This window comes from Brassica napus, chromosome A5 (assembly GCF_020379485.1).
Source record: "Brassica napus cultivar Da-Ae chromosome A5, Da-Ae, whole genome shotgun sequence".
NCBI lineage: Eukaryota > Viridiplantae > Streptophyta > Magnoliopsida > Brassicales > Brassicaceae > Brassica > Brassica napus.
The window spans coordinates 1,259,421-1,276,598 of NC_063438.1; the positions used below are offsets into that span (position 1 = coordinate 1,259,421).

The 17,178-nt window shown below is 34.3% G+C and overlaps 2 protein-coding genes across 2 annotated transcripts; both read right to left on the reverse strand.

The window, feature by feature from the left end:
- Nucleotides 1–9: 9 nt before the first annotated feature.
- LOC106450685 (WAT1-related protein At2g40900-like) lies at nt 10–2,367 on the reverse strand. Its single transcript, XM_013892398.3, has 7 exons — nt 2,012–2,367; nt 1,858–1,920; nt 1,632–1,748; nt 1,245–1,479; nt 828–986; nt 567–718; nt 10–467 (listed from the first exon to the last, which is right to left on the reverse strand). The coding sequence occupies exons 1-7, from the start codon at nt 2,197–2,199 to the stop codon at nt 197–199; spliced, it is 1,185 nt and encodes a 394-aa protein (XP_013747852.2). The 5' UTR covers nt 2,200–2,367; the 3' UTR covers nt 10–196.
- Nucleotides 2,368–13,586: 11,219 nt separating this feature from the next.
- On the reverse strand, nt 13,587–14,886 carry LOC125608883 (transcription factor MYBC1-like). Its single transcript, XM_048779487.1, has one exon. It carries the CDS (start codon nt 14,539–14,541, stop codon nt 13,798–13,800), a length of 744 nt encoding a protein of 247 aa, XP_048635444.1. The 5' UTR covers nt 14,542–14,886; the 3' UTR covers nt 13,587–13,797.
- Nucleotides 14,887–17,178: the final 2,292 nt, after the last annotated feature.

Here is a 17,178-nt window from a genome sequence, read left to right on the forward strand (position 1 = left end):
CAAATGCAGTGATTTACAAAGCTTATAGCTAGTTAACGATCAAAATGGATGGTACATAGAATCCTTAGTTACTCTAAGAAGTCAAAACTATAAATAGGACTTTTGAAGCAGGGGAAGGAATTCAAACTTACAAGTATCAAAAACAAGTTACTCTTCTTCCCAACTTTGCCTCAAACAAAAACAAAAAACCATCTAATTAGCATCGTGAAACGTTATCCACATTTTCACGGCAAAAAACCACAACCACCAGCGACGTTTCCTTCTCAACCGCCTGAACTTTACCCCTTTCAACATCCTCATCAACTTCATCGATTGTTGGCATCATCGAGAGATCACTATTGACACTACAACACTTAACGGCAACTAAAATGTTATCTTCACAGCGTGTTTCTTTGTCATCATCGTCTACGTGTTTGCCCCATAACACGGCGTAGACTCCCACCATTAAAACAACCAGTCCAATAACCCTGAAAGTTCAAATATAAATTCCGGTTTACATTAATTTCACGAATGAACCAAGACTAAACCAAATATATATCATAATGAACCGGTTGTTGCTAACGTACCCTCCTAGGTAGATTCCTTGGCCGAGAACGAAGAAGCTCATTATGGAGACAATGACGACAACAAGAGGGTTAAAAGCAGTGACGAAGACAGGTCCCTTTCTCTGCATCATAAGTCCTTGAACGTAGTAAGCTATGCTCGACGACATTATTCCCTGTAATCGTACCAATCACAATATACATAAGTGTCAATTTCATTTCTAATATGTGAACTGATGTGTTGTTATGTACAACCGTGGTGAAGTTTAAAGAAAAAGAACGGACCGCATAGGCAGAAGCTAGAAGGTTCATGTCAAAACTGATGTTCAAAGCAGAAGGATTGTGTTCCATTACGAAGGCCAGGGCTAAGGATTGTAACGTTCCCATGAAACACACCATGGTTGATAACGAGAGATGGGCTGCGTATTTCTTCAAAGTCCATGCCTAACAAAAAGAAGATAAAAACATATAACGTTCTCGTTAGTTAGATCCATATATCTTTCTATATCCTATCACAAATTGTGTAAATAAAAAATCATGAGTGTTTTCTTTTTAAATCATGAGAAATTTATTCTTTCAATATTGTAATCCAGTCATAATTTTAACATATAGTAAACCTTAGACACAATCTAAGAGTCTAAACCAAAATCCCACGAAACTATAACACTAGCTACTCTCTTAGATTGGATCAATAAATTATACCTGGAGAATGAAGAAGGAAGCCCATGAGAGGGAAGCGAGAAGGAGGAAGACGGCGGCTTTAAAATAATCACCGGCCAGCGGCGAAGATGCGGTGGCGGTGGTGGTGAGGTGAGATCGGAAGAAATTGATGAAAGGACCTTTGTATAATATCATCAATATGGATCCAACCACTGTCACTAAAGTCCCCACTACTTTTACTTGGCATCTTACTTTTTTCATCTCCACTTTCTCCATCCTATATTTTATATTCATATTTTTAAATAAAACGCATCAGTATTTCATAATTTTTTGATCTCGTGACATATTGATTGTACTATACATCTACGTACGAATTGGTGCATATCCACGTATGAAAATACTATTAAAGTATAGCTTTTATGTATGTACCTGAATAGAGTGGCGAGGATAAAGGTTATTGCGGGCACGATGTTGCTGACGGCGGAGGAAAACGTCGGAGATGTGAGTTTCAGACCGATGTAATATAGATTCTGATCAATTACAGGCCTGTTTGTATAAAGCCATATTTGTTAATTAGTTTTATACATGTAACAGTTTTCATAGATTCAACAAGAAGAAAAAAAAAACGTTTTAGAGATTGTTTAAGAAGACTAACCCGAGAAGAGCAAGAACAAATATGTGCATGAATATCGAAAATGTCATCTTTGACCTCACTTTCCTACAAAATTCCCAAACGCATAAATATTACAAACGCACAAAAGCAATGATATCTTAGAAACAATATGGACTTCTTTTGTTTTCTTTTTTACCTTTCAGAAAGAAATGCGAAAGGTGCGATCGCGGCTGTGGCAAAAGCGTTGCGGTATGCAACAAGAACGTAATGGCTCATACCGCGGTCAAGGACGGTTTTAGTGAGCAGGTTCATACCGGCGTATCCAAACTGAAGACAGACCATTGCAAAGTAAGGTTTAGCTGATTCTGACATCCTTAGTCCCATCTCGATTTGCTTTGTTAGGTTTCAAGACAAGAAAATGAAACAAAACTTTGGTGTTATTTTATGATCCTTGAGGTTAAAAATATCAAAAGTTAGTGTTTGTATATAAGAGAAATGAGCGAGGAATAGAGAGAGAGAAAACACTTATAGAATGTGCTTTTCCTGGGAACCAAGTGGTAAGAGGTTCTTTGTATTTATATCATAATATTCGGAATTGTGATCAGTGTTTTCTCATTTCTTCCTTTTGTTTTGTTTTTCTATATTTGTTATTAAATTTTATTTTAATGACGTTGGTGTTAATTATTCCGGTTTGATTCGGATTAACAATTGGGTATCATGTTATCTCTAAAGTAAGTGGATAGAACATTCTACATATAAATATTCGGTTTATACGACTTCGTGAAACCAATCATATTAGGTAAATAAAACTTGTGGCTATTAAAACTTGAGATCTGTAGTGTGATTGATGTGGAAGAAAATAGTTGTTTTGTTTAATATGGTAGATACAACATTATGCTTCTAGATATTTTTTTCGTGTTATGTTTTTTTTATATTGCAATTAGAGCGGCATAAACGATAATATTCAAGATGATCCTATTGTTGGTAGAACATGCGAAAGCAAAAGAAAAACATATGCAATCACGCCTATTGGTTCTATACAAATATATAAATGACAATCAGCCAATCACAATTTGAAGCATGTTATTTCTAAAATGTGTATATATGTGTGTGTATGTCGACGTCTAGTTCATACATATGACACTGAAATGTAATTATATCAAGTAATAAATCTAGTTATTCATGCTATTGGCCTAACTCTTGATTCATGTACGGATGTTAACCAACTGGGAACAGTCGTTAAGGTCGTGGTTGTCAAAGTTGTGGTGAACTAAAAGCTTATAGAATAATTCTACCGGAATTTTACTGCCAAAATAATCTAGGGTTATATTTGGTTATAATTTATATAAAATATGACAAACACGTCAATATCAAGTAAAACCAATGGCAAGGCAAACCCTTTTGCAAAGAAGGTTAAAACAAACTTAAGTTTGTTGGTTTTTCATATATAGAATATTTACCAATAAATTGTGGAGTGTTACTGAAATGTAACACGCCTAAATTGTGGAGTGTTATAAATCATTTCGTCACGTCGGGAGGAGTCAAGAAATATATCAATCTTAAGAACCTATACAGATTGTTTTTCTTGCTTCACTTTGTTTTTCTTTGTAGTAGTATAACATTTTTTTGGTTAACGTAAAGTAGGAATTTGAAAATCGACCAACCAAAACACTACATTAAGATAGATTCGTTGTAATATGGGTTATATACATGGAGTGTGACGCATGGGGGGACACGTCTATCCTAATTCCTAGACTCGTGGTCACAAATGATCGATCTTGAGAGGTTAAATCAGTGAAGAAACACAAGTTGACAAAGTGAATTCCACGTGGTAGCAACAATCAAATGGGTTCAATCTTACGTACGTTTGGGACCCATATCTCAAATATATACCATTTTATCTGAAAGTGCGTTCTTCTGTTGAGAAAAAATATAGTGGACAAAATATTTTTTTTTGGTAAACTACTGGACAAATTATTTGTTGGATGTCTTGTCTGTTATCGATTTCAATCTGTGTTTTAAATGGCGCATGGCGCTCTAAGGCGAGGAGGTTGGAGCCATGCGCCTTGCGCCATGGCGCTACAAGGCGCTCGCCTTATAGTTAGAATGCTTTCAAACGTGGTTTAGTTATATACAGCTTTAGAGAACTTATATATGCATTGATAGATGTTCTTAGGTTATAACTTAGAAGTGTATGTGTTAGCTACAGACGTGTAACTATTTCTATGGTTACGTACAGAGGATAGTTATAGAGTAGACTCGTATATAACACTAGTACAGTCAGCTATACCAAATTGTCTTATTTATACACACTAATATAGTCAGCAACAAGTTAGTCATGCACACTAATATAGTCAGCTATGTACACATATATAAACCCCAAAACACCTAAACAAAGAACTTGAAACTAAAAAACTAAATTCAATTGATCAAATCCAACAAAACCTAAAACTCTGAAGATCTAAGCATTATGTTTTAAGGATATTTAAATGGTCGAGAAAGTAGTGATAGAGTTCCAAGATGTTTTAAGGGTTCCGTCAAAGTAGTGTTTTAACGGAAACTATAAGGCGCGCCTTAAGAGGTTCAAGGCGCTTATATTTAAGCCAATGGCGCACCATGGCGAGCGCCTTGAGGAACTAGGGCTCGCCTTAGAGGACTGAGGCGCTAGGACCATCGCCACTGTGCGCCTTGCGCCTTGGCGCAAAAGGCGATCGCCTTTTAAAACACAGATTTCAATCTCTTCTAAAAGAAAATTTAAAAGGCAGATATTTTTGATCTACATGACCAAATAAATACTAAAAACTTATACATGATAAACGTGAACTAGAGCATATATCATAGGTATAGTAGTTTATCTTTTTCTGACTGAATTTTTAGAAGTAGTTTATCTTCAATAGTGGTTTTGTTTCTGACAATACATAAATATTATGCTTTTTCTATTTAGAAAGTCACTAAAAAAAGAAAGTTTACTATGACTGTATAAAAATTTATTACACAACAGTTTATACATTAGTTATCTCTGTTATACAGAAACAATAAAATACAATGTGTTCGGTTTAGAGAATAAATAGTTCTCACATATAATGTAGATGCTACACATGTTACATGTATGTGTATCTCTGTATTTTTCAAAATGATCTATTAACCCCTTTTTGTTGATATAATTTCATAGATAAAATATAATATCAAATTTCTAATCATATAAAATATTTTTTGCGTACAAAAATATAAATCCACCACCTCATGTGGTTTATAAACTACTATTCGTCCCACAATCCTACCACCTCAAGTGGTTGTCACTATTCTTATATCTTCTTTTTTTTTCTCCGTTTGATGTCGGCTAGTTATAATCAGAACAAGACGTGTAAAATATTCTAAAATATATTACGTGTATATTTTTTTCACCAATTACTTGTGTATCGTCTATAGTTTCTAGCAATTATTACAATGACAATGTGAAATAATAACAAATAGTTCAAAAAAAAGGAATAATAACAATCAAATCACATGATTACGTGGTTTGTCGCATCTTGTGATGACGAGTGTTACTGAATTTTACGTATTTGAAAGTTTCACCGGTAACAGGAACATACCCCATAATCAATTTGGACTACATTTTGTAAGACGATAATCAAATAAAAACTGACTATATTTGGTGGATTCCTTTTCTTATAGAAAATAATTTGTGTATATATATGAGAATGCCCATATACATATGTGAGAGTCCATGCTTATATATGTGAGTGCAGTAATAGAATAGCCTTTCGACGTAAAAAAAAATATATATATATATGTGAGTGCATCTATGTACATGCATAGACTATATATATATATATATTCATACGGATCTGTTGATAGAATTGCTTATCCAAAATGTGAACCACATAATACTAATTTAATGGGTAAAGAAAAGCCAACCATATCTCAATAACTCATTGGGCTGTGATAGCCTAGTGTTTTCCGTTATGGATCCTACCTACCTTCAAAATCTTTCCCTTGGGTTGGGTGATAGTTTTGCAGGGAGCATTGTGTCGTCAATGGAAGTCTTCCGTTTCATTAGTTCGTGTACGAACTCGTATTTGGATACTCAAGACTCACCGGTATTACAAGGTTTTACCTCTCGGATTTATGACCTCTCTGCCTTTGTTGCAGTGTGTCTAACCCTGTTGGTTGCACTAGTTGTGATCATATCAATGGGTATCTCTAAGCTTGTCTACAAGGTAGACTGTCAAGAACTCACTAACCTTCTTTCAGAGAGTTGGTCATTCGATGTTCACCGGATCTTACTCGCTATTCGATCCCTTATCTTTTCCTTTGTTGCTTTATATGCTCATTTATCTTGTTGTTGTGCTTATGTTATGGCAAACTCTTTGGCTTGTGATGCCTTCCTATGTTGTAACACCTCCTCTTCTAATGGAGTTCTAAACGTTTAAGTTAATGAAGTAATGTTTGACCAAAAAAAAAAAAAAAAAAAAAGATATGCATCTAGAATCAATTTATGTCTCAACCCCTTCAATTATAATTTATAAGTAGTTGAACATCCATTATCTTATATATAATATGCATTCTTGCCACTTTAAGGGACAATAGTGGCTACTTTACTTAGTTGTGTGGAAGGTTATGTGCAATTCGTATCTTAAATTTAATTAGGTTAATTAGATAGATTCAATACTAGGTCCCATATTAATCTATGATGAGAACTGATATGAATTATTATTATGAATATTTTCATTTCAAACTAATCAGAAAAAAGTTTAATGATTCCATCCCTAAGACACTTGATTTACATCGTTTTTAATGGAGGTTCTTTCCATTATTTTTAAACTAAAAATTCAATACATATCTAAAAACGTGTCTCGCGCTTACTTGTCTATATATTAGTTTGGAAATATTGGGTTTTGAGTCCTAAGTGACTAGTTTTATATCGGTATATCCTATGCTGCTGGATACATATCAACTTTAACAAACAATTAAGAGACCAAGTGTATATTGAACTTATCATAGTAGGCTATGCATTTTGATAAATCATCTTATAAATAAGGCTCCATATCTTTAGTTTTATATAAACCCTATTATGTAAAAGATGAAATTCTGATTTGCATTATCACCTAAATATGAATAACGATTACTTAGACATATAAAAGTTTAAAGTTATTTAGAAAATAAATAAATTGAAAATGTAAATACAGATGAAAAGGTTCACTTTTGTGTCATGCGAATGTGGATGTAAATGCATCGGAGAAACGTGTCGATAACTCATGGTTTAGTTACAGTATCAAATATAATACGTCTTTGCGATTGGGGAACTATATGCTACACAAATTCCCTCTGACACAGTCTGGCAGATTATCCGACTTTTTAACGTAAAATATCATTCGAAAATCTAATTAAATAACTTTCAGCTTTATAATTTAGCAAAAAAAAAATGATTCAAATACCAAATTCGAGCTGAACCATGCATATTGTCGGGCGTCTATCTCCACATCATTTTCTATCTTTTTACTATTTGTTTTGATATATAAATTCGTATCATAATTGTTCGATAATCATTGATCTTCAAAGCCGTAACGATTACCAATTTATCATATCTCTCGGTGGAAGCAAAAAAATTAATGTTCACTCAGTGCGCATTTAGTCACTATTCATATCAAAACTATAGATTATAGGATTTTACTCGAATATAATTGTATACTAGACTAATATAATTGTAAATTAGAGAATTCCAGTACATCAGATATAATGAACTATCCAATAATCCAAACGTCAAAAATGTTGGGACTATATATCTACATAGAGACTTGTGTGTCTATATATGTGTAAACATAAATATTAAGCTCAAGATAATATATGTTTTAGGGTGGGTTTAAAAGAAACGCATGATCTGATAGAACATTTAGGAAGAAAAATAAAGAAAGTGGATGTGGGTCAAAAGTGTGGGTGCGTTTTTGGTAATAAAGAGAAATGGGAAAAGAAAGAGGGCAACAAATCCAAATGGTCATCTAATCACCCTCCAGCAATTTCATTTCCACACACAAACCTTTGGGTCTGCACAAAGTTATTGTCTTTTGATTTTCTTTTTCTTGATGAAAATGGCAGAGAATTTGAGCAATTTGGCAATCTTATTGGCTTGGGGTCGTCTCTTAAATATATCAGAAATATATTTCACTAGTTGTAGTCCAAGTCTTGTTTTGTTTTTTTTTTATCTTTCTTTGGTGATGTTTATCAAATGTATATTGTGAAAATTTGGATTTTCCGAATGTTATTTGTATTGTTATTAACGGGCTTTTTATGTTAATGACTGAGCCGACAAAGAGAGAAAGAAAAAGATAGTAACAATTCAAGAAAGGAACGTAAAATGTTTTGGTCAAAGAATCTTTTTCAATAAGATGATAAGTTGATAACTATTCCCTTGCATTCCAAGTGTATGGTTTAGGATGTGTTCTCTATTCCCTTCCCTAGATAGTATAGATTCTGAATCTCATTTGTCATGTCCAGTAATGTAACCAATCGTTTGTTACAGAAAAATATAACAAGAATAATGTAACCAATCGTATTACTTTATAAAGTTTAATTGAATATAATATGAATGAACTTTTTATATAAGAATGCTAATTACTGAATTTAGAAATATATCAAATTAACTTTCACATATATGTGATATTTTCTTCCTTTTGATTGAGGACATGTTAATAATATTATCAAACCAAGATTAAATATATATATATATATATAACATGTTAAAAAGTGTAAATGTCCAAAGAAAAATTATATTTCATGGATACTAAACTAAGAAGATTATGTTCCCATGCTAAGTATATGTTTCCACCTGCATCAGAGACTTCTTCTGTAGAAGAGCACATAAACTGCACCTGACTTCACATAATCCTCATTTACATGTGATATATTACTGTCATCAAAATTATACCACCTATTCTCCTCCAAAAGCTACAGAGAAAATCAAAACCAAAGTAAGAAACTCAAAAGCAGAGGAACATAATCAAACTAACAACCATTTGGAGAACTAAAGATAGACTTTAATATGTGTTGTGAAGACGAATTAATTTGAAAAAAGTAAAAAAGAGCAAAAAATGTATTGAGGCAAATATTCGTTTAGAGTTTTTTATTATTATGTGAATGAATAAACTTACAAACGATTAGACCCGTATTTATAGCAGCCTCAAAAACCGGGTTTTTTCCTATATGAATACATACTTATCTAGAAAAAAAAATTTTTTCTAAACTGATAACTTTTACCGTAATTTTCCAAAAAAAATAAATTTTACCAACGAAAGATGAGTTTTTACTGGTGCACGGAGAGATTTAAGACACATCAAGATGCAACAATATGTGGGGTGTTAGTGTCCGCTTCCCATACCACCGTAATGGTTGGTCAAAGCATAGAGCTCATTGAGTTGTGGTTGAGATAGATTTTTGTTGGCTACATACTTTGTCAAATCCAAGTCATGAATTGGAAAGTTCACGAATGTTTCCAACTTGTGCTTCATGGATCTGCTGTATGAGAATCTCTAATGATCTAAACCTTGTTGCTTATATCTAAATATCTAATCATAGAAGATCAAGACAGTAACTCTGATAAAGATAACCTTAAAGCCAAGCAACAAGTAGAGAATAGCGAGCGTGGAACACCTCTTGAGTGATGAGATAAAACGTATCACCCTCTTTGCTCTGTTAGACTCAGAAGCAATAGCAATGTCTCTTACTCTCTTATGAAAACTCGCTCCTCCTTGGGAGATAGATCCCTTTTAATTAAGTTTCATTTGAAGTAATTAACACTTTATAGGAAAGAAACATTTTATTTGATTTATCATCAATGCGTAAAAATGACTAGGCCTTAGTTACTAATCTGAAAATATTTAATGATAATAAATAAATATACTTTTCTTGATTGGTATTTCTTTGATTTAAACGGACATGGAAACTCAGCTGATCTCTGACAAAAACAAAGGAAACAAATCTCTCCGTTGAGCTCCAGGTAAGAGTACAACTCACATGTATCTGTTTCTTCTAGGCTTCCTTCTGCTTCTTGCTCTAGTTGTCATTCTTATGTACTCCTTCTCACTACCTTTTCGATTTAGCTTCTGTGAAACGTTCTAGTCTTTTCGATATGTTCCATCTTTATACAGTTCAAGACACTGATCTGTTTCTTCGTGTCTAGTTTTAAGGCTCTCAGGTAAAAGTCTTGTTGATCTTTCTTAAAAAATCGGTGGTTTAAAGACAAAAGAGGACGGGGTTTAAAGACAAAAGGATGAAGCTTTGCGTTTTCTTTTGTGTTCAGTCTCCGGCGCATGGCTCGCGCTCCGGAATCGCACTCGCTAGCTTACTTCTAGTGAGTGATGGATGGAAACAGTATCCAGATTACATCTCGTTCTATATATACATAACAAAAGATAAATCCAGAAAAAAATAAGAGAAAATATTTTTTTTTTTACTATTACTAGCTAATAACTTTTGTGTGATGTGATAGTTAGATTTTATAATTGTTTTTTGTTATTTTTATTAAATGCTACACAAGTGAATTGAATTTAATTGATTTATAGAACAAATGGTAGATTTCATTTATTGAGTTTTATAGTGTGATTCAATGCAAATACAAAATATATGGAAATTAATTTAAGTAATCTAAGTAGTTAATTACTAAATCATTTTTGTGCTTTTGTTCTTTTTTCTGTTTGTTTTTTTTTCAAAAAATTACATTAAAAACAATAACAATTTACATAAAATGTATTTTAATATTTTCTGAAATAGAAGAACTTTATAATATAAATGAGATTTGTTCTGATATAATTTTTAAAAAATAAAAATTTCAAAATAAATAGTAAAAATAGACAAATGGTATTTTCTATAAATAGAGGAAAAAATAGAAATAAATTTGAACAATTTAACTTCTAATGTTATTATAAATATATAGGTAAATTAGAGATGCTTTTACAACACCTATCAAAAGTTGGATGGATATTAGATTTGAGACGAGAAATAATGTCTCTTCAGCATATATTATAAGTTTAGAACACACATATACAAAGTCTTTTTTTGGAAAGAATGTTAAATTTATTCAAATCAAAAAAGGCTTTTGTACAACTAGTGCAACTTTAGTCTAATACGAGAGATAGTTTTTTGAAACATTCATAAATCACAGCAGCCTAGTCTCTAGTAGAAAACCAGACCACCATTGTTTTGTTGAAAGTTGTTCCTCCTCGTCCACGTAAAGAACTGATTCGGTTCCGTACTTGCTTGTCGATGAACTTGATAAGAAGACTTGGGAAACGATTGACCGTGCCATGCCTTCTCCCGTTTCGCTCAAGCCAAATGGTATGCACAGAGAGTTGGAATACATATCGCAGAAGAAACTTGGTATCTCCTGAGATAGTATTTGTAGATAGCAAAGCAAGAACCTGACCCCAAATGTTTGAGTAGCTCTGCCTCAAAAGTTTCTTAGTGAGGTCTCTCCAAATGACCTCTGAAAAAGGACAGGTGAAATATAGATGATTCCGGGACTCAGGTCTCTCCAAATGACCTCTGAAAAAGGACAGGTGAAATATAGATGATTCCGGGACTCAACAGCAGCATTGCAGAGCAAGCACTGAGCATTTGCCTGAGGGTTCCACTGCAGCAATCTATCTCTTGTTGCCAGTCGGTTATGTACTGCAATCCAAGCCATGACCGAGTATTTAGGCGTTGATCCAGAGAACCAGATGCCCTTATACCACGGGACCTTTACTTGCTGCACACGCGTAAGAGTCCAAGTTTGGTTCGTGTCGAAACCAGGTCTGAAAACATCTCCTTTTCCTTTCCACAAAATCACATATACAAAGTCAAATGGGAGTAATTTTGAGAGACGACAAAGGAGGCCTATAAGCTCTTGGCCATACGTGCATAAATGAGCTAGATGATCGCATAGCAGAGCATATGCATTGGTTTGACGTTAATACTCGTAGTGTTGACTTTGGGTTTCTATCTTTGAAACAGAACACCCCCAAATGAATAGAGCGTTACATATGTATTCACTTAGAAGTGTTTATAATATTTAGATCTTTCGTGCATTTATCTTGATTGATTGTTTATATAATTTATGGTTGTAACGGTTACAATTGGGTGTTTTAATTGTTTTTGAGCTTTAATTTACGCCCTTGAAAAGAACAAGAAAACGTTTTATTCTAATTATTAGACTGAAAAGAAGAGCAAAATGAGAAACGCGAGTATCAAACAAGCGATCGAGGAAGAGCGTGGTGGGAGTAGTATGTCTCCTTTACATTTTAATGAGAAAACATGTCTATTTCTAAAGCTGATCTTAGCTAATGATGAAGAACAAGTTTTTCTTTCTTTTTGCTAGAGGTTGAAAGTGTTGTTATACCAAAAGAAGGAAAACATAATTTGAAAAGCACGAGAAAGTGTGCGAGAAACACACAATACCTGAATAGTTTATCAAATAAATAAACTAAAAAAAAAAAACAAAATACAGAAGAATAGGATCAACTTTAAAAGGGAAGGATTAAGATTAGAGTAGTTTGTACGGTCTGATCTGATCAATGGTAATGATTTTTTTTAAATATTTTAAAAGTCTTCTCATCGTCATGTTTACAACAACCCAATTGGCAAACCGTACAAATGCGATATAAGAATATTTCACTGGCATTACTTAATTATATATCCTCTAGGAAACTTCTAGGCAAATCACTTGCATTATGTGAAGGCTACAGCTCGAGATGGTTAATGCCACTAAGACAGATATTGTTCTATATCAATGTTAGATGGGCCGGTTCACTGTGGACATTGCGGGTCTTGGACTATAAAACTTATGGAACTGGTGTTTTAGGCGCCATAAGTTATTATTAATTCATATGATTTCAGTTTCTAATTAAGATTGTAGTGTAGTGCTTAAATCTGATTTTATTAATTGTCCTATAGAAACTTTGTTCGAATTAGTCCAACTTCTTGCATAATTCTTTTTTGTGCTTTAGGTGGTAGGCCTGGATCTGGATCCGGTGAATACCTTGTAAAACTCGTAATTTCAATTCGGAAGCAGATTTGTTTGCAAAAACTGCTCTTGCTGGGTCTGTAAGCAGCTCCACTTTTGGAGTCTAAACTCTAGTTTGAAATGAAATGCTTGTTTGTTCAAAAAAAAAGAGAGCAATTACATTCGAGTTAGGCCGAGTAACATTTTGGAGGCCTAAAACCATATCATAAAAATATAGCTATCTTTCAAACGGGAAGATTTGTAAAATACTATATAGCTTTGGACATATCTAGTTTCAACAAATAGAAGTCATTGAAACCTTTAAAGGATGTATGTCTTAAAGTTTTACTAATGGCATTATGGTAGATATAGAACTTGTATTTTTGAATTAGTTCTGTTGTAACGATTCTTCTTCTAAAACTATTCATTGGAGGATGAAGTGTAGTCATAGCAGAGATCAAAATCAAGTTCTGATCAATGGTAACATTGATAGGCAGAGAAGACCCATATGCCCATATACCCAGGGAGAGCTTTCAAAGCATTCCGCATTGCAATTCTCGAAGACAGAGAGAAAGGTAAGTATGACCTTGACTAACAAGCTATGAAAGGCATGTAAAACATCCATCCATGACCCATCAAAATTGATTAGGGGGGATACCAAAGAATGATTATGAGTTGAAAAATTTCTTGTATATTTTAAAACCTTGATACTATGTGTGAAAAAAAAAACATGAAGAAAATGATGCATTTGTACATGTTCATGGAGATTATTTAATTTATCAGATGGACGAAGATATTAAAAGTAAAAAAAAAACACTTGATTCTAGTGAATACAAATGATGATAACATCATACAAACAAGAGTAAATTATCATTTGCTTAAAAATATACACGAACAATACATTATTAAAACCTGACGAAAAATGCAGATTACAAAGATAATCCCACACACCTTAAAATTTATTAATTTCATAAGAGATTTGAAGTTAAATAATTCAAATCTCATTATTAATTTCCAGCAGGGAAGAGCTTAAGAACCTTCCTACCACCATCTCCATTACCATACTCTGAACCTTCATACCTCAAATTACGAACCACATGGTTCTGCTGCGTAACCACATGTTTCCCTAAATAAGGGTTCATCAACGGAGACGGCATCAAGTACTCATGGCTCAATAAATGCGCCGGAACCGGCGAGCTCGCGAAGAGCCGGTCAGTGGCCGAGTCTGAGACGATGACGTGTCCTCCGGAGACTCCGTTACCGTTCCCGCCTTGCATTCTCCTTAGGTAGAGACGATATTTCTGGAGATGACTCGCTACGTTCTCTCTCGTTAACCCTTCAACGCTCATAAGCTGCATTATCGTCTTAGGAACTGCGTTCTTGATCCCTAAGTGACCAACCGCGTCCACGAAACGCTTGTGCAGCTGCGGCGTCCATACTAAACGCGGCCGTTTCAGCGTCCTCGCTGGCTCTTCTCCTCCTCCTCCTCCTCCTCCTGAGCCGAGATCAGTTGATGAGTCTACCGCGAAGTCAGAATTCATCATAGTTGGAGTTGGAGTGGCGGCGGGCTGGAGCTTCTGGTGGTACATGGCGACGGTTCTCTTAGGTGAGGAGTGATTGTTGTGGCTTCCTATTTGGAAGGCAAGAGCTAGGTGAGGGGTGATTAAGGTTTGAGAGATGGGTATGAGCTCTTCCGGCGAAGGAAGCTCCTCCTCCCATCTGACGAGCCAGTTCGGAGTTTCCTCTCTCATTTTGAAAGGTGTTCTTGCGACGGTGACAGTTGCTGGATGTGACGGCGGAGGAGAGAGAGGTTCGAGGTGGATCTAAGCGGAAGAAGAACAAAGTAGTTAATTGTGATTTTTTTACTAAATATATATAGACAAGGAGAGTGATTGGCTGATTTCTTTTCTCTTGAATAATGTGTTAATGGAGTTATGGAACTGGAATAGATTATTCTTTTTTATAAAAATATACGTACAAATAAGAACAAGAAAAGTTGAATTATATTGATAAGCATATATATCTGTCATTGTCATATATGGTTCGGTTCATGGCGTCCAAATTGCCAGATTTGTGTTCATGTTTGCCTCAAGTTCTTTTATTTATTTATTTACATTTGTAATCGTGACCAAGTTGTGATTATTCTTATTCGAAAGAACTCGTATAAGATAAGGTGTGGAGTATTAAATTCATGTGATCTCTTCGTTGTTAATCTATTCTATTAAAGATTAGATCGCATAAAAATGCGCCAATAGTTGAGCCGACATCATTTTAATAAAAGTTATCCTAAGTCATATCTTATTATATAAACGAGAGCGCGGCGCCATAGAGGCTCACGATAGAAAGAAGAAATCTATATTCAATCTTGATAACTATAACTCCGAATCTCTCGCTAAATTTTAAGAAGAAGAATTCTTAATTATTAATGAAGGATATCAGAGGAAGAAAAGCATAAATTTAATTTCCCTAAATGTGATGGAAAGGGAAAGAGAAGAGAAAATAGAAGATGACAAAAAACAGTAGGGTTTGCTTTTTGTTTGGTTCGGATCTGTCACTGTCTTATGTGTTTCGGAGTTATGGTCCGAAAGATTCTCGGCTTTCCACGTGACACGTGTCTTTTCACGCGTCATGCTTTGCGTGGGTGTTTTTAAGAAACAGCAACCTGTCGTACAATTGGTTTGTCGTACGCATGAGATTCCACACTAGCGGCATGGATTAGGTTAACTTTTTAAACTATTAAATTAACTTCCATTTAGTGGGTTTAACCATGCGTACACTGTATATAGCTTTTCCATCTGACTATCAATCTATAACTATAAGTAATTTCTTTTGAATTTGTTACTCTGAAAAGTCTTTACAAAAGTATATCCAACCTTAGTTACTTGTTAATATGTGATAGAAGAAAAGTTGATGATATATTTATATTCGAAATTAACATGTCATTCTAAAAATAAACTAGTATTAGATACAGTGTAACAAAAAGGTATGGGTCGATAGTGGGACTTGTGCTGCAATCTGCATTAACAAATAAATCAAATACTAGCTTTTTAGGTATAAACTATGCATTAGGGTAGTGTGAATGATTAGTATTCCAATTTTAGGTTCGGCGTGTAATGTGAAATTAAGGATGCTAATTCTGAGACATCGAAATTCTACAATTTATCCGATTCAAGTTCTATTTAATTTAAGAGAATTTAAAATACTTCTTATAGCTAACATTAATTTTTTTTTAGCCTGAGCTTAGCTGAAGGATAGAAAATCGAGTTTTTATATTAAAAATTAATGATGTGTATTATTAAAACCAAGTGTGAATGTGAATCCAAATAAAAGTATATCAAATCCACTCGAAAATTTGAGTTAATTCACTTTTTCAGAACTAAACATTCGAACATGGATTCATGAACGCTTCTAATACAAAATGATTTGGATTATTTCTATTATGCCGTTTATATGGAATATATTATCCTAGCCGATCCAATTTTCATATGTGGGTGTTTGAGCCCAAAACCAAATTCGATTAAGATCTTTAAACTGAACATTTCTCCCTAATAAAAAGTGTCTAAAACGCCATTTTGAGTGATAGTTAGTGTATAACCCGAAATTCACCAGTGGTAGATCATTCGGTTATTTGGGTAAAATCAAAAACATATCCAACTATATGAAACATATGAAATGAAGTATCTTCGGCCGCCGACGTTAAATGTATTAAAGTAATCTAGTGGCCAACCCTCCAGCACCATCGTGTATACTAAAGAAAATTGAGACAAAAAAGGAATCTCTTGCGAAGTACTAAGACAAGAAGTGAAACCAGACAAAAGTTGTCCCCTTGATTTCATTTGCATCTGTTTATTTTGGACTTTAAAAAGCGCCACAATTAAAAGGCCAGAAAAGCACAGGATATATTGTTTTGTGCAATATCATTTACTGGAAAATCATTGTAACTTTTATTTTGTGCAACTTACAATGTTGTAACATTTTACCGAAAAAAACCAAGAGAGAGAGAGAAAATATTCTCTCTAGAGTCTCTCCCTTCCCAAATCGTTTTAACCTAGCGCCGACAACATCACAATCCTGTTACGGTGGAGAAGATCGACGGCAAGTTTGCTGTTCCGTTCTTCTTCGCCACCCCTCCTTCTTTTTCTTTCTTCTTTTTGTCTCTGTCCTCCATCCTTCTCCTCTCCATCTATACCGACATGCTTTTCTCCTCTGGTTTCTCTGGTTCACCGGTGATTTGCAACGGCAATGACGGGCGTTCGTCAAGCCGCTGGAGGAGAAGCGAGGTGTAGCAAACTGAAGCGATTGGTGGTGCCAGTCGGAGATCTCTCGCAACAAAGTGTCCTTTCTTAGATCTGGGTCAGATCTAGGGGCGTACGGTTCGTCTGGAATGG

Excerpts from the sequence above, each read along its gene's own strand:
- LOC106450685 (XM_013892398.3), bottom strand. The coding sequence starts at position 2,199 with ATGGGACTAAGGATGTCAGAATCAGCTAAACCTTACTTTGCAATGGTC. Across the intron at positions 1,749-1,857 it reads TTTGTTCTTGCTCTTCTCGG|GCCTGTAATTGATCAGAATC; the intron begins GTTAGTCTTCTT and ends TTATACAAACAG. Across the intron at positions 719-827 it reads TTCTAGCTTCTGCCTATGCG|GGAATAATGTCGTCGAGCAT; the intron begins GTCCGTTCTTTT and ends GTACGATTACAG.
- LOC125608883 (XM_048779487.1), bottom strand. The coding sequence starts at position 14,541 with ATGAGAGAGGAAACTCCGAACTGGCTCGTCAGATGGGAGGAGGAGCTT.